This window comes from Agelaius tricolor, unplaced genomic scaffold (genome assembly GCF_023055355.1).
Source record: "Agelaius tricolor isolate 1412-34295 unplaced genomic scaffold, bAgeTri1.0.p SCAF_13, whole genome shotgun sequence".
NCBI classification, from domain to species: Eukaryota; Metazoa; Chordata; class Aves; order Passeriformes; family Icteridae; genus Agelaius; species Agelaius tricolor.
Window position 1 is genome coordinate 17335845 of NW_027269273.1, and position 17732 is coordinate 17353576.

At 42.3% G+C, this 17732-nt stretch overlaps 2 protein-coding genes across 44 annotated transcripts in view; both read left to right on the forward strand.

Annotated features, from left to right (window-relative positions):
• The window catches only part of SORBS1 (sorbin and SH3 domain containing 1), a 157790-nt gene that overhangs the window by 97976 nt on the left and 42082 nt on the right, over window positions 1–17732 (forward strand). For 30 of the 43 annotated variants that reach the window (XM_071438933.1, XM_071438934.1, XM_071438932.1 and 27 more), the window contains 10 exons: window positions 2522–2641; window positions 4139–4165; window positions 4337–4452; window positions 8036–8407; window positions 11359–11500; window positions 13609–13638; window positions 14800–14975; window positions 15692–15755; window positions 16888–16962; window positions 17285–17347. In XM_071438933.1, the coding sequence (XP_071295034.1) occupies window positions 2522–2641; window positions 4139–4165; window positions 4337–4452; window positions 8036–8407; window positions 11359–11500; window positions 13609–13638; window positions 14800–14975; window positions 15692–15755; window positions 16888–16962; window positions 17285–17347 (1185 nt within the window). The remainder of the gene's footprint in view (window positions 1–2521; window positions 2642–4138; window positions 4166–4336; window positions 4453–8035; window positions 8408–11358; window positions 11501–13608; window positions 13639–14799; window positions 14976–15691; window positions 15756–16887; window positions 16963–17284; window positions 17348–17732) is intronic. The other 13 variants (XM_071438956.1, XM_071438968.1, XM_071438969.1 and 10 more) reach the window with 7 other exon arrangements.
• Window positions 4549–8027, forward strand: LOC139595649 (uncharacterized). Its single transcript, XM_071439189.1, has 2 exons — window positions 4549–4552; window positions 6571–8027. Exons 1-2 carry the CDS (start codon window positions 4549–4551, stop codon window positions 7491–7493), a joined length of 927 nt encoding a protein of 308 aa, XP_071295290.1. The 3' UTR covers window positions 7494–8027.

Sequence of the window (17732 nt, forward strand, 5' to 3'; positions counted from 1 at the left end):
CCTCTCCCCAAGAGCATGCTTCCCCACTAGAAGTACAAGATTATGCTTGTACTTAGCTGGACAGTCAGACTAGTGTAGCTGATACTGCTTGTCTCTCCTAATCTGTCACACGTGCTTTGTTGGACTAGTACAGTGCTAATGTCCTGTTTATTACTAGCTGCTGGATTTCTATATTGAGCAATTCAGATTCTTGTTTTCTGTCATTTTTGAGGGAATACATCATTCCAGACATTTGTTTTCATCTCCCAAGGTGAGATAGTCTGGCAAGATTTTATTTTCAAATATTTTCAAAGCATTTAATTTTTTTTTAATTCAGAGCTTTTTTTTCCCGACTCTTATTCTTTTGGTTCAGTATGCAGGTTTAATCTGTTGTGTGGAAAATAAAAAAAAAAAGCATTGATTCCCAAATTTGATTCTCCTCCAGTGTGATGAAGATATTGTTTTGGCATGTCATATGTGTTGAGCTCTGCTTCCATTTCTCTCCAGTGCCTGTGAAGCAAATGTAGGCATAGGGTTGTAGGAGGACAGCTACCCTGCACCTTTTGTGGATGTTTATATCAGGCCCAGTGACTCCCAACATCATGTCCATGCTTTACAGTTACAGCACTCTTAAAATTGGAGTCTTGGAGATTAAACCTTTGTCCTTGGTTTGAAAGTGAGTCCATAGAGTCCTTGGGCTCTGTGTTGTGATAGCCAGAACTGCACTCTTGGGCGCAAAAGGAATCCTGACCCTACCTGGATCATGCAAAAATCAGTCAGAGAAGTCAACTTCTATTTCACCAGGAATGTGGGTGACCTTAAGCTGTGGTCAGCTGTGGTATATTTAAGGATGAAACACCTTTTGATGTGTCTGGGTGGATAGTCTTTCCCCTCACAGAGGCTGCCTCAATTCTGCCTCAGTTAGCTAAAGGCTGAACTATAGGAAAGCATCCTCTGATTTCTTACTTACTGCATCCTTTTTATAGTCCTAAGTATGGATCTAAAACTGTGCTTTTTGTGAAATCCCTAAAGCACTGGAAGCCTATGTAAGGGCTTCAACAGTAGAGATTCCAGAACAGAGGGCTCTCAGTGGGAGCCAGGAGTCTGGCATTCATTGAGTTTCTCCTCTTACTGCCATTGTTCATCTGGCATACTGATGTTTCCCCATATTGTGGCTTCACTAGCTGTGGTTTGCATGGTTTGCAACCTTAGCCAAGGTGTTACCACGGTCTCTAGGCACTGTACTGGTGTGGGTTTGGTGGGATATTGCCTTGCTGAAATCAGCCAGGGAATACTGATCTGCACAAATGTGGGCTTTTGTCTGGACAATAAACAACAGCCTTTGCCCCCTCTCTCCAGTCTGAAGGCATCATTTTTGTTAAAATAGCAGTTCCTGGGGAAGAGCTGCATTCTTCCCCATGCAGAGATAGAAGGATCCTCAACCCATAAAAAGAGAAATTATTGTGTTGTCACTTGTGTAATGCAGCATGCACTCAGTACCTCTTCACACTCCCTGTGCAGTCATGGTAGGGCTGGTGCCTCTGTGTAGGTAAGTGAAGTCTGATGGCAGCTGCAGGGTCACTAATAGTGGATGAGAAGAGGAGGTGATGTGGTCGTCTATGGAAATAGCCTAGAGAAACAAGACACTTTTCAGGCTTATGATTTCCAGAGGTATCTTAAAGGAAGCAACTCTCCAGAAAGATGTTAAGTAGGAGGAGAAAGAGAAGTAGCTTTGAAGGACTGGTTTGTTATTACTTAATAGGAGGACAGGAGGAGAAAACCCAGATCATGGACTGAAATACACAAAGGTAAGCCTGCACAGAAGCTGTGCTGAATTGTGCCTCAGCAAGGCAAGATCTGGTATCTGATCATGATCACAAGTTGATCTGAATAGGCATGTGTTAAATCTCCTACTTCCCAGGATTTGGGTTCCTGTGTCAGAAGGTGAAACACTGCAATGAAGTGGGGAGATGGCAGGAAGGTGACTTGCAGTGCCTTGCCTTTAGCTTGTGTTCAGCATTGTTAGAAGATTTTATCTTCCAGTGGTCAAAAGTTTGTGGTTTTTTTTTTTTTTTTCCTATTTCAGTCCTCCACAAAAGGCATTTTTAAGCTTTGGCACACAAAGTCTGTGCATTATGTCACTGGGACATCCAGTGTAGAAGAAGTATAGAAGACTATAGAAGAGCTACAGGTGTAATGGAAGACTGTCCTTGCTAGCACAGTATCTCTGTACAAAGTAGAACAAATATAGAAAATGGCCCTGTGACCTTTGGTTCAAACACTCCTTTTTTCCCCCCCTCCCTCTTAGCTCTGTTGCACCAACTCAGAACTTAACTGCTGCATTCATCGATTACATGACTATAAAACTGCTTTGATTTCTCAATGCTTTAAATACAGAGCTAATCTTCATCTGCACAAACATTACTAGATTGATTCACCTGGAGGCAGCCATGCTAAAATTACTCTAGCACTCTGATGGCTCCTGATAGCTTTGCATCATCCCTTTCTATGTGTTTCTTCTGTGCATGTGCATTTTCTGTAGAAATGGATCCCACAAAAGTCTGCAGTGGAAAAGGAGCTGTAACTCTCCGGGCAACCCCATCCTATGAAGGGAATCGGAATGTCACTTCACCATGTCCTCAGGATGCTGAGCAACCTGAAAGTAAGTGGTGGAAGGTTAACTGACATCTGTTACTCACAGTAACCTCAAGACAGGTCAGTCCAGGATCTTGGGCTTTCTTTATAATTATGCTTTAAAGCCCAGAATTCCATAGCATAGTTGGAAACCTCTTGCAAAGACCAGACCAGTGGAGAGACTGACTCCTAGTGCCGGTTTCATGACTGCCCAGTCATTGACTAAAGTTTGTCAGGAGCACCAAAAACTCTCAGTTCTTTTCTTTCTTCCCCTCCCACCCTCACTGCTCCCAGGGCAGCCTGTGTCATCTCTTTTTACCCCAGGCATGAGGTGGAACAGAAGGAAGCTGAGCAGTGCTGCTGCCCCTGCAGCATTCAGCTGGGTTGTCAGGGAAGCAGGCAAAGCGTCCCCCCGCTGGACAGTGTTGCCACAGAGCTCTGCTGCCTTTCAATAGCAGATGTGTAATTACTTAATTGTGGGAGACAGGCTCAGCATAGCAAACCTGGCCAGTGTCGTGGGTCTGGCAAAGAGGATGAACTCCCAAAGGCAAGATGCCGTTAAAGGGGAGGGGGTAAAACGTGCTCCTGAAAACAAAGCGTACATTGTTTCTGACTGTATTGTTGGAGAAAGGGCAATTCCATTAATTCCAGCCCTAATGTGCCACTTTCTGCTCTGTCTTCTCCTGTTCTGCTCCACCCATGACCTACCCTCTTTTTATGCTTGCCTTTCTCTCTTTCTTCACTCCTACCCCCTGCTGTTGCCTCTCTCCTTTCTGTTGATGGCTTCATAAATTTCCAACAGCTTGAATGGCAATGGGTCCATTACTATGGAAATCAGTTCATTAATACTTCTTTTGCTGACTCTCTCAATTGCTTTATGAAATGTACTTTGGAGCTGGAAGAGCTTTGTGCATATAACTTAAACAACAAAATGGGTACAGGGTGGGGAGGACCCCAGTGAGAAGCAGGTAAATATGTGATGAGACCACTGCATGTAGCTGCAGGGACAGGCTTGTAAAGTGATGATGTATCTTATTACACCCTTCATGCACTTAGTCTGCAAAACTTGATCTATTTGTTGGTAATCCTTTATCTCAATCACATATAGTGATATTGTTAAGGATAGCTATGTCTTCATAATCTGAATACAGGGTCCCTACATTTCCAGTAATTTGTGGTGTCTGGATGTCAAGCTGCAACTTTAGAAAGTAGCTAGCTGGGCAGCCTTTTTGCCTCTGAAGTAAGAATGTCAATGAACAATTGTTTCTTCATTGCTCTGAATGAATTGCCTTGTGTTTACAAAGGTCAGAAACAAGGAGGACATCATGTTTAGGGCTGGTCTCTATGGTAATTACACAGCCCTGTCAGAAAGCATTTTATGTGTGAAATGAAGTAGCTTGACTCTTGACTTCAATTGGTACATGTTTTCTGGAAATGTAATGGTTTATTTTTTCCCCTTTTCTTTTCCTCTATGCCTATCCTCCACCCCCACCTCCTCTGTCCCTCCTTTCTGTGAAACACTTAGGTCTGGAGCCAGAAAACTCAGAAACAGGTATAAACATTGGCTGCATCTGTTGTTACTTCCGTTGCTTATTGGAATTATTTCTTGTTGCCTGGGGGGAAAAAAGAAAGAGGGGGAGGGAAAGGAAGAAAAGAGTCCCCTCCTTTCACTTATCCTGCAACTGGAGGGAATCTGTGATCTGAGTTTTCTTTCCCCTCGCAGATGATTGGAGGTCGTCGTCTAACACTGATGCCAATGGGGATGCCCAGCCATCTTCTCTGGCTGCCAAGGGTTATAGGAGTGTGCGTCCAAACCTCTCTTCAGAGAGCAAGCCACAGGTAAGCCTTTCTTCTGTGACCCTGAGGTGATCATCTGGGTTCAAGCACTGAATTCATGATCAGGAGTCCTGGGCTGAACTCCAAACTTGACTGCAGATGGGTAAGTTGCTGTGCCTCAGCTTTTTCTGCCTTTAAAATGGGGGCAGCACCGATGCCAGCAAAGTGTTGTGGAGCTCATGTATTCAGGCACACCACAGTGTTTCCTCAGTGGATGAAGGAGGAGGACAATGCTATTTGCAAGAAAAAAGGTGAAGTAACCATCTGTAATTATTTTGTATTTTATGCTGCTTTATTTCCTAGAAATTGCTGCAGGCTGAAATCAGAGTTGCACCCTACATTAAAAATAAAATATTGGGGAAATGCCTTTCAGTTTTTACACTATAACTGACAGAAGCTGACAAGGGAAAGGTTATTTCTATGTGAAGGTAAATTGTTGAAGTCAGTCTGCTAAGAGAGGTGCAATGCCATCCTTTTTATTTTTTTTTTGGGGGGTGCTCAGAAGCAGTCTGGAAGCTGGTAAGGAACCCCTTCGTTAGAAACTGGATTCTTGTGTGAAACAGAGTCCCTTTAAAGCCCAGTCCCCTATCAGTGTGACTGCTCCCCATCATCAAGGTCCCTTTAGCAATGCTACAGACCAGGTACTGTAAGTGAAAGTGGGAGACGGAACAGCTCCAATGAAGGTGTGGGAAGGAGCAGCACCCTAAAGAGAGACCCATTTCTGCTTAATACTTAGAGCTGTCCTGTAGCCCTTTCCCGGTCTTGTTGATGAACAGAGGGAGCACTGGTGCACATAATACTTGTCGCAGGAGTCTCAAGAGCTACTGTACAAACTGAGCTGAAATGGAAGAAGTTCCAAAAGGAATGAACCTATTCAGAGGCAGAAGCCCTTTAGAACAGCACTAAACAACCCACTTCTTCACTCCCTTATGCTTCAGAAAAAGGCTGGGAGGGGCAACATGAGGACAGCAGATTTTGGAACAGCACCTGTAATTTTATGAAACTTTTCTACATCTATATCCATATAACAAGAATAGGTACTTGCCACAACTTGTCATATATGGATGACTTTTAAGGATGTCTCTTTCCAGATTTAAATGTTGCAAGCTGTTAAGGCATCTTCATTCTCTGGTTTTGACATTTTTAGCAGTGGTTTAGGCAGCCTTTGTCCATAAAGGTATGACAACGGGGTGTTTGTAAAACCTACTTTTACAGTCTCCAAAGGGTTAATTTGCAAAAATCCAGGGAGCTGTTGTTCACCAGGTGGGTATTCTCTTCTTTCCATAGATCTTTGTTTTCAGCTACTAGCAAAAAAGTAATAAATAAAATGAAACCTCTGTATTGTTATTTTATCTCAAAACAGTTTGGCTTTCAGAAAAAATTCACTGTAATTGGAGATGCAGTAGGCAGATGATTTGGAGTTAGCAAGCTCTATGTTGGCAAGTACCAAAACCAGTAAAGCTTTTCTTATTATTTACTAGAAGCAGGATTTCTCTCTTGGTGACCTTGATTCTGGAGGCAAATTCTGATGATCTCAGTTCCTCAAAAAACTGTAATTTTTCTGGTCTTCCTGAAAGTTTTTTCAGGATGGAAAAATCCTAAAGAGAATTGAAGAGCTGGCCTTTAGAATGAGTAAGTGCTCACTTTTTATTTAGCCAGCTACAGTAGGCTACAGCACTCACTTGATGTCTGCTTTCATTAGCATTGGCAATATTCACTTTTCAGCAGTGCACTTAACATGCAGAGATGGCCTAGAACTCTGAATTTGGCTTTGCAGTTCAAATGTCCCCAGTGCTGGGAAGTGTTTAGTTATGCAAGCATGAAACTGAATTTAGTTAGCCATGATGTTAAATCTTGACTGAGGCTTTCCCGGGGCACAGTGAGTGTAGCTGTGCAGGCCTCTTGAAACACAGTAGTGAGAATTATTGAGAGCAGAGAGAGAAACACGTAGGCAGGGACTTGAGGGCTGGGTTGAGTTTGTGTGCTGCAGTGAGCTGTGCTGAGAAAGAATGTGTGGGACAATGGATGTGAGTGAGTGGCCTTCAGATACTGTATTTGCTTTTTATTCTTGCTGTATTAAAACCTGCTTAACCCAAGTCTAATGATCAAATTCGTTCTGAGAATTTAATTTTTTTCCTTCCTTTTTCCTTTCATTTGATGCTGCTTCCTCTCTCCTTCCTACCTTCTTGACTCTGCCTGATCAGGCTCCTCCCCGTCCTCCTCTTCCCAAAGAGGAAAGCTTTGCATGGCGTCCTCGCACTGACACTAAAGTGACCAACCTGTTGCCAGTGCCCATCATGGACTGTGTGTACCTGAATGCACCCAAGCCTTACTCACAGCGTGCATCACCAAACACCAGTGCACGCTGTTATTTGTCATCACCTACCCCCTACGGGGCTGTCCCCAGTGGGAAGCAAGGCTTACCAGCAGGGCGTTCTCCCTCTTCAGGCCCCAAAGATGAGGTGCATGCTGGGCAGCCACTCTTGGAAAGTCACTCCTCATCAGGTGCATCATCCATACAACTCAACCCTGTCAGGGCAGATCCCAGTAGTAAGGCTGGAATGAATTCCAGTCATGAGACGAAGGCAGATAAAAAGGTCAGCAAACTATATGTAGCTTGTTTATCTAACAGCACTTGCTCAGGCACATCTCAAAATTCCACTGGCAGCACACATGACCCAGCAGCCAGCACCAGTTTGGGCGCTGAGCTCACTCAGGCACCAGCCACCAACATTGTTCCCTCTGTAACAGACACTGAAAAGTCTCTTCCTGCTGCTCCTCCTCCTCCTATTCCTCCCAGGCCGTACTTTTACATTGTCCTCAGCAAAGACGCAGTTAGTTATGGTGCAGGCCAGCCCTCCCGGACTCAGCCGTCACCTCCGCAAGCTGTGAGGGACAGAGTGCTAGAGCCCCAGAGCACAGCTGCCACAGAGGACAGGATGAGAAAAGAGCCTTACCTTACTCAGCAGCGACAGCCACCATACAAGGCAATGGGACGCAGCATGGTACATGTTTTCTCCATAACCTTGTTTTCTTTCAGCTGAGCGAACAGTTCTTTAATTCGTTACAATGTTCCCTTAATGCTTTATTCCCCTCCTACCTTAATTTCTCAGCACTTGTTGTGCTGCCCTGCGTCTTGTGGTCTTTTACTTGATAATATTTAACACCCCATATGTGTCCCCCTCAATGTTGATCTGTGTGTCTGTGTGTCTGTGTGTGGTGTTTGCAGGGAGTTGGGTTGGACTGGCGAGGATCTTTCTATTTTAGGGACATGTAAAAGAAACAAGCTCTGTAATGTATAATGGTTAGAGCTTCTCAAGTGATGGTGAATGCTGGGCTGTTCTTTGTTTGATTTTAGCCTCACTACAAAGAACTGGAGAAGAGGGATGATGAGGGGAAATAAATATTTTTGCAAAAAAACATTGTGTTCATAGAGGCCAGGGCTGCAAGCCTGAAGAAGTATGTCTCCTTAGGGGAAGACGATCTTTGTATCATTTTGGGTACATTCCTTGCATGACACAATATGGCTGCATTAGACTAAAGTAACAATCTCCCCCAGTGCATAACAACGCCTTGTTTCCAACAGGATGCCACTGCCACCACCTCAGCTCAGCCTGGAGTTATAGTAGTCCCCCTCCTTCAGGTTAATCCAGACAGACAACAAGAAGGCAGCTCCAGCACTCCACCACCGCCTCTGGTTCCTTTCGGGCAAGGCTCCGTATTCCCTGAGATTGTTCCTCCTGGCTCACCCTTGACTTTTCCAACTCTAGATGATTTCATTCCCCCACATCTCCAGAGGGGCTCCCACCATAACCAAGCACCCTCCACATCTGGCACATTACCCTCTGTTTACCCGAAACTGCCATTCTTCTCGTCACCACCTTCACTTGTCCCTCCAGTCACGGGGGCTTTGCACAGGGGCTTGAAGCCTGAAATCACTGGAGTCATCTCACATACAGTAAGCTTGCCAAGTACCCTCCTCGCCCTTTTCCTAAATTTGTATTCCTGGATTAAAATTACTTTCTCCTTGCAATACTAAACTTGAGGGAGGAGTGATGACTCACTCCCTGCCAGCAGCATGACAACTGAAACCGTGTTTGCGTCCTGTGCTAGTGCATGCAGTTTGCCTGCCTTGTGCAGTTTTGAACTTTCTTTTGACTTCTTGCAACATTTGACTGTCTCCCTTTGTGCCCATTCTGCTGGGTGATGTACACCTTAAGAATCTTCACAGGATTTGCTCAGAGTAATGAATTCTGCATAAACTGAATAGCTGCAACTAACTGATCTTTTCAGGCTCTTTTTATAGCATCCTTAATTGTGTTTGAATAACATTTAAAGCAGCAACAGCAGGCCAGTTAAAGGTTAGGGCTGGCTTTCTGTTCCACTTGGAGCCACAAGACCATATAGTCTCCACACAAATCCCTGATAAAATCAGTGTAAGATTGCTGCCAGTATCCAATGACCTACAGGTTATAAGATCAGTTACTGTACTAAGAGTCCTCCAAGCATGGAGGTGCTATGCAATAGATTAGGCAGAGAGTATTTCTTCATTTTGCAATTGCTTGTCTTTGAAAATTTTAATAATTAAGTCCACAAGAGTTTGAACTTGGACTTTATTGTGTTCTTCTTGAGTTAGATTTTGTTTCTCGTTAAGCTCATCACCTTTTTAAAAAGAAGTCCTCGAGGACAAGGAGGAAAAGCGGCTCTCAGTTAAAATTGCAGAGGAGGCAAAAAGTAGCTCCTTGTGCTGAAAGTCTTACGGCCACCTTTTTCTTATGCTTGCTTGTGGGGACAAGGTAGAAGTTCAGAAGAAAATGCATTCTCTCATGATGATGCTTGCTCTGCCCTTTGACTCTATAGGGATCTAGCAAACAGGCATGTGGGCTGGGGAAAAGTAAAAAACAACCAAGGATGATATTTTCAAAAGTTCTCAGCATTGGCCTTTCTATTTTTATTAAAATTGGTAGGGTTTTTATTGCAGAGAGCAATGAATGAAAGTTTGGATTTGGTGTTTTGGTTTTTGTTTGTTTGGTGTTCTTTGTTTGTTTGTGTTTTGTAGGAGTTTTTTTGAGTGTTTTGTGGTTGTTTTTTTTTAATGGAGTCTATCTGCAGATTCCAGAAAAAAAACAATCAGGAGGCATCCAAATCTTAGAGGAGCAGTGGAAATTTTGCTGTACCTGACTTTCTTGAGATGAGAGTTTAAACATTTTTGGGCATGCTCACTTCAGGCATGTAGTCACCGAGCTGTTTTCCACAATGATTTAAATGGTCTTTGGTCTTTGTTCACCCTCTTTGGTGACTTCACTGGGGCTGCTGAGCCTATCCTGATCCAGCATCCCTCTTCTTTGAGGGATTCTTATTTGTAGTTTAGTTATCAAAGTGAAGCTCAAAGCCACTTCTCACACTTTTCCCTGACTCTTCCTCCTTATTGCTAATTGCATTGTTTGGAATATTATTGCAGTCAGCAAAGTGGAGCTGGTCTCTCTCTAGGGGACATCTGTTCCTGAAGACCATTGGTTATTTTCTGTCCCCATGAAGTGTCTATGGCCTGACCAGATGCTGCTTGAAGCAAGATCACCTTTATCCAACAGAATAAGATTGTTCTTCCCCATTTTCCCTCCAGGCTGGAGAGGCTGTAGGTGCTTGCTCTGATTTTGGCCAGTTGTCACTATGATTTATCTTTGAGCTCTGGTGCCAGGCCTCACTTTGGCCCCTCTTCAGTCCCCTGCCTGATGCTGCAAGTCCTTTCATCTGATGCTGGTGTGAATGAAGAGCACTGACTTGCAGTTGCATTTAGCCAGAAAAGCTGGAAGCAGGAATATTTCTGGAGCAATATTCTGGGCATATTCAGGGATTTTTTCAATAATGATGAAAATACCCTTGAATGCTCAGTTGATTTTACAGATCAGTGGCTTGCAGCATTTGAGTCCAACAGTGGAGCAGCAGGAATGCAGGAATTTGGTTTGTTGTCCCATATTCTCTTTGTTTGGATGCTCAGTCCCCATTAAGGGTAATTGTGTGTCCAAATTCCTTAAGAGGCTTTGAAAAATCTCAGTGTAAGCTGATGCACACACAGTCTTTAGTCATCATCCCTTCTTTATCTTAGCCACCTTACCACCACCAGAAGTCCAATATCCATGGACTGAGGCTTTTCAAAGGTGAGCTAGGTTTCAAAGTCTCCCTGCAGACACAGCCTGTATTTCTACAGAGCAGCCTGAGCAGCGGTGATATCATAGGTGGGTTTGAAATAAGCAAATAATGGAGCTGGATGCTTTAGGAGAGCAAGAGCAACTTGCTATCTGTTCTCCAGCAGCAAATCCATCTTCCTTACTAGAGTCCTACTTGTTACCCTCTGTCAGTTTTGGGGCCTTTTTATGTCATTACTTTAATCAGGTAGGTATCACATTGTCTCCTGAGTGACAGTGCTAACTTAATTCCTTAGACTTTTCTTACCAAACCGGCTGCAGCAATACTGTTTCATTCCAGAATTGCATGAGTTTTGCATGTCTGACTTCCTATGAAAGGAATACTCTTGGAACAAATGTTTGTGTGTGGGTGTATCAGGGGAAAGATGTCTGCATCTTCCCCCCTCCCCAAACTAGATTTGCTCATTTCTGACACCTTGTGTTTGCTCCAAAGTGTCTGCTAGATAAACTTAGTGCCCTCTTTTGGGGTTGGAGTTGTGAAACCCAACACCAAATAACTATAGTACTGCCTTAGCAAACTAATTTCATTAACAATGAGCAGGATGTGTTCAAGGAGCAGGGTAATACTTATGCTTATGCCTTTTTTACTAAAATTTGCTGTGATTATGCTTCTTGTTCAGCCTAAAATGTTGGGGTTTTTCATGGATTTTCCCAGTGTAGCACCACTGGCATGCTGCTAATCATGTGTTGCTCTTCTTTCCAGGACCCAGGTCCTGTGCTAAATGAAGTGCCCCAGCCTGGCACTGACTATCCAACCTCCATCACTTCCATCAGCAAGTCTGCCTCTGCCTATCCTTCTACCACAATCGTCAATCCCACTATTGTCCTGTTGCAGCACAATCGAGGTAAGGAGACTTGCATATAGATAATTTTGGCTCAAAATGAGCAAACTGTTATGCTACAAGGAACTGGAGAATGTTGATAATTGGGTCCAGATTACTAAGAACTAACAAAGTTGCCTCAAAATAGTCTTAGTGACTGGAACGTAAAACAGGCAAGTGAGAGTGATATGTTTTTTCTAATTAAAACCTGTGGATCAGAAGCTCTTTGAGGCTGGGGAGAGGTTTCTAACTGGGCTGTGGACATATGAATAAGCTATTGCAAGGTAACAGCTGTCAGGTGTCTTGTCATGGTGGAAAGGGTTGTATGCTCCTGTATATCTGTTTGTAGAAACAAGGTAGCTTGTGGTAGCTTGAAAAGGTCACATGCTACTTCTCAGCTACTGCAGTGTAAAGGCAGCTGTATTTTCTATTACTGTGGGAGAGATTTGACCTGTGAATTTGTAGCAGAATTTACTCAATAGTAAATAATCTACTTGCCCACAAGTTTGATCTTGGCAATTTTTTCCTCTGCCTGTAACTGGATCAACTCAAACTCATATTGCAGTAATCCTTGAGCTCTGGATTTGCAAATGAGCAAAACAGCCTTGTTTGAGAACTCCCAGGAATCAACACCTTTCTCACACAAGCTGAATAGATAGTTCTATCTCTTTACCTCTGTATTTGGAGGGAAACTTTGCTCCTCTGTTTTAGTTCTCCTGATGGCTGGCATTACTACAGCTTCCCATTTCGTTGTGCAGCACTAAAGACTGTAGCTTGTAACAGGCCACAGAGATACAGTCCAGTTTGCTTTGATTTCTAGTGGACTTGGGAAACTCCAGGAATCTGGCCACTATTGCTGTGGCTTACCTTTTCAAAGGCTCAGAGTGCTGACTTTGCTTTTACCCAGTGCATGTAGGGTTTTTTTTCCTATGTGGGCAGCTATTGGGTGAACATGATGTGTAGGAGCAGCTTGCCATCAGTGGTCAGCAGAATCAGTGGTCACCAGAGGGCTGGGGGCTAAAGATCCAAGTTCAGAGGTATTGGTGAGGGAGCTACACCGAGGAGAAATACCAGTCTTCCTTGCTGAGATGATACTCTTAGTACAAATATGTGGTGAAGGTGGATTCCTCTAGAAAACAGCACTCACATGGAGGTTTGTTACTATGGCAAACTTGCTTGGCAAGTGTTCTATGCCACCCCAAAGCACAGTTATTTCCTGTTCAGGCATTGCATGGCATGGTTTATCATAAATATATAACAGACGTGTTTAATGTATTAAAGTTTTTTAATCTGTGCTCTAACAATATGAGCTTTCAAAACTGTTTGTGCTTTTTATGTCAGTAAAATATTTTATTCTCTTCAAATGGCTTTCATGCTTTAAAGAAAAGAGTTAATTGCTAGTGAATAAAAAAACAGCAGAGGACAGAGTGCTAAGCATTCTTTATTCCCCTGTGATTTGGGTAAGTCATTTGGAAATCCTTTTAGGAAGCATTAACTTTAGGGTGGTGAAACCTGCTGAGAGATACCACAGATACTCCATTCTAGGAACTGGTTAATGAAAAGCCTCTAACCAAGGGGACTGTTTCAAGAACCAAAGCTTTCAAGCTCTGTCTGTGCACAAGTCATTGAATCTGTGGCTCACTAATATGTGATGAGACCCAGGAAGCACCAACAATGACTTTATCCTTTCCTATATCCCTTTGAAATGCTACAGCAGTATTATTTCAAAATGTACTTTATGATAATGGTAACAGAGTTAGTTATCAAGTTGCTTGACTCTGTGAATTTTTGCTGGTTTTCAAATCATCTGCTGTCCAATGTTTTATTCTTTAAATATTCTGATGTTTATTCTTATTTTATAAAAAAAAAGAAAATTTAAATATAAATGCTCTTTACAAATGTATTGGTCACTGCATCATGAGATTTATGTTATCCCACGAGACTGCTGTGTGGAGAAGGGACCATGGGCTGTCACTTTGGCAGGGTATTTGAAAACAGATTTTCTCCAGCACCTGCTATCATTCTACAGTGTATTTCTTGCCTGTCAGAAATGCAGCACCAGAGCACTTGCTGTTTATGTCTCACACATTTGTCCTGTATTTCTTTTTGTTTTGTTTCTTCCTTTACCACAGAACAGCAAAAAAGGCTTAGTAGCCTGGCAGGTATGATGTGAAAGGTCTGCTACCCCTCAGCTGCTGCCTCTGCTGGAGCAAAGCTGCTGCTTTGATAGCTTGTGGGGTGCCTTCAGCAAACACACTGCCCAGGAGCTGCAAAGAAATATACCAAACACCTAAATTACTCATCTGTTTGTCCTAAGTCATAAAATTTACCAAGGTTTTAAACATGAGTCCTTTAGTTCTGGGTTTTGCAGGGCAGAATTGTGTTTGCTCATGGTACCAACAGATCAATGCTATGCACGAGCCTTTCCTCCACTGTCTGCCCCTATCAGATTTCTACACATTTAATGGCTTTGGGCAGGATGGTGATGTGCATGTGAATAAACATATCTTTCTCTCTTCAGTGCATGCAGTGATGTAAAAATTATAGGATTTGCAAAAGTCTTGATGAGGCAGACTGAAATTGCAGGTGTTTCCTCTGCAGGAAATCCACATAGAAAAAAAATCCTTCACTGAGGATTGCTGTGCTGCAGCTCTGCAGAGCTTCAGAACAATCTGAAGTCCCTTGGTGATGCCTGCTGCTACCTCTGGGTGTCAGTTGGGCAGTGTCAAGGAATTCCAATTTGGAAGCAAGGCAATCTGAAGAAATTAGTTATTTCCCTCCATCTTTATGCAGACTCCTGTGAAATCATGTCATATGTATGCTTAAACAACATTTGTTGTTTACACACTCTGATTAGGGCATGGAAATTAATTGGAAACATCATATACTGTCTGCAACAAACAGGGCTGTCAGAGAGGTGAATGCAATCTGTTAAAAAGTGGTGCACCACTACACATTTAGGTTGAAATTGGCAGAAAAAGATGTACAGGAGACTGTATTACAGGTGCTTTTTGATGAAGATGGACATTGTGGAGTTATTAATTGGTCAAAAGAAACAATTGTTGAAACCAAAATTACTGTCTTATATGACAGCTGAGACTGTCATGAGATGTGTGATGGTAACTGCCTGAGAGATGCTCGCCTGCTTTTGCTGGCATTGGGCATTTTCTTGGGAGATTTCCTTCAGTGTAGCTGCTAATCACAACCAGCAATGACAGTCTGTCTCATCAACTACTTGCTAGAATTTTTGCCTTAAAAGAACCCAATATGGTGATGTTGTGAAATGCTGGGATGAGATAAAAATCCCCCATTGTCATTTCCAGATTCAGTGCCAGACAGATTAGTTTCTGACAGAGTTGATTCAGCACTTCTGCGGGACAAGCCGGCTCAGGAGGCTGCGCCAAGTGAGAAGAGGGCAGTGGAGGAGAAGAGAAGCACTGTCAGGAGCCCTCCCTACATGGCTGATACCTCTGTTGATGACATTGGAATTCCACTGAGGGTAAAACACTGAGCATGTGGTTGGTACACAAAGCCTGGGCTACATTCTGCTTACCTTAGGACTTAGGGAACTCACTAAAGCTGCAGAGATTTAAGGGAAGATAGAATTCTAATTCCAATATAATTTATGATGAATTATTTCATTTTTTATCTATGACCTGTTTCAGCTCCTTCAGGGAAAAGAAAATTAAAAATTAGTGTTTCTTATAATATATGATAATAATGTTTTCTGCTCCTCTGTTTCCTTCCCATCTAGCAGCTGAAGAAGAGTTTTGTCTCATTGTAGCCATCTTAGAGGCAGATACCTCCTTTATATGTGATTACATTCATTCAGTGTTCAGGGGAAATTATGAAAAAAATTAGTAACCTACTCTTACAAGTAGTTTCTGGAATTACTTAAACGCTCAATGTTTCTAACTGTCCACTGAATACTTAAAAACAGGGAAGTTGTTTTTAAGTTTGGATGTCAAACCAGATTAATATACAAAACATTTCATACAACCTGCCTCTGCAAAGCTCTTACATTATTACTTACTTGAATGAAATGTCACATGAGATGATATATCTGGGTGGAATAATTAATATTTCAGGATATTCATATGATGCAGTTTTCACATAGAGTGTAATTTTTTTTCATTGCTGGAAGATTTGTGATAACTTTGAAAGGCTGGTAGAGTCACTATTGATTATTTCAATGTATATTTATTTTTCCAACAGAATACAGACAGATCGAAGGACTGGTACAAGACGATGTTCAAACAGATCCACAAGCTAAATAGAGGTACTGTAGCACAGATGTTTTTTATTTACTTTAAAAGAACACCTTGATGACATTTTGTTTCATCCATATGAAGAATTTTACTGGATGTTAAATAAAAGCATTTAATGTTAGTTAGTGTGTGCTCTGCACCACAGAACTCAACCAATGTATTTGAAATCTTTGAAGTCAAAGGTAGGAGAACTCTGAAGTCCAAAGAAAGGTCTGAGTTGTTCTGAAAGGTGAACTGCAGTGCCCTCATGAAATCAACTATACTATTTGAGACCAGAAAAGCTGATAATGATTCCATACTTAGGGAAAATAGATCCCTGAACTCCAGTTTTACTAGCTAACCCAATCTACACACTTTTAAAATACAGTAGGTTATCTCTGAAACTTCTTTGTGATAAGAGGAAACTTTTTACACTGTTAAGCTTTAGTACCTGCACAAGAAAGCAGGATTTGAAGTTCGCTGAAACCAGTGGAAGGGTTTCCATTAATTATTGGTGAGTTTAGAATCTGAATTCTGCTTTTTCAATACCTTTATCTTTCTCCTTTGAAAACCTAGAATTGTGGTGAGCACTTACAAACTTCACAGTGGTGAACTCTCAGGGGATTCCCACCTTGGGGCACTTCTATGCCTGACTGCTGATACATTCACATTTTTCTGTGTGAGAAATGGCTGCAGTAGCACTTGCAAGCTGACCCCTCTGAACAGCCTGACACACAGGCAGGCACAGCTCAGATCTGTGCTTCTGGAACCAAATGCAGAGCATGCAAAACTGGAGCTGTATTTGCTGTTGCAGGTGCTGTCCTAATGAGCTTTATGCATAGATAAATGCTGTGCTTCAGTGGATGGGATGAGGAGAAGTGAACTATTTCCTAATCCTGCTGCTCCTAACAGAGGTTCTTTAGTTCAGCTAAAGCCCATGCTCAGATGGAAGAGAATGAGTTCAGTCCCCTTGGCTTCCAGGATCTCTCCCAAGGCCCAGACATGCAAGGCAGCAATGAACAAAGAGGCATTCTAGGTTGTGTCATGCTAGACCATCAGTATGAGAGGGACTGTAGTCAGCTTGAATGTATTCCTGGCTCGCCCTTCTTCCCCTTAAAATCTGTCCTCTCTGTTCTTTTTTGCAAATCATGTTCCTCTCCTTAGACAATCCTGAAGAAAACCCTTATTGCCCTACCTACACATTTCCTGAACTTCCTGAAATCCAGCAAAAAACTGAAGGTACCAGAAGTTTAGTCAGAGTATCTGTTGTCTTTTGCTTTGAGTTAACTGTACTATAGTGCCCTAATAATAACTCGATTCAGGTTCTAGTTTTCTGTTACACTGCCTGGAAATTCACTTATTCCCAGTATAGCTTCTTGTGTGATGCATAAAATAACTAAATCTTTGCTAATCCATTAATCTCTTTTAAAATATGATACCATTTACCCTAGTGTTATTAAAGTAGGGAATAAAATCATATGGTGATAGAAGTTGGGGAATGAAGCAGAACCTCCACTTCACTGTGGATAGTCTCAAAATCCACTGCTTTTCTCTGCTACAGAAGACAATCCTTATTCTCCTACATACCAGTTTCCTGCGTCTACTCCTAGTCCTATCTCTGAAGGTAATAATTAAGGTCCATATCTATTTTTTCTGCACAAATGCTGCCTCATCAATTTATTTTCTTCCTGGAGTTTTTTCTAGTTGCTGAGCTTTATGCTGCCTCATAATGATTTGCTGCACTCTAAGCATTGCCTTGACTGTATGATTCCCTTTTGGCTTTGCAGTGCTCCTCTGGCTTTGTAACTAGTATTTGACTAATGCTGCAAACTTGGGGTTTGCTTGGTTTTCTGCACTTATCAGTTGCGTGTGCAGTGATTATTTAACATGTCTAGGTTGCTGACTTTATGTGTAAAGATGGGTTTAACTTAGATTTCTCCCCCCACCCCTTCCAAATCAATAAATTTCATTAATTATTTGCTTTTGGTTTTTAACATTAACATAGTATT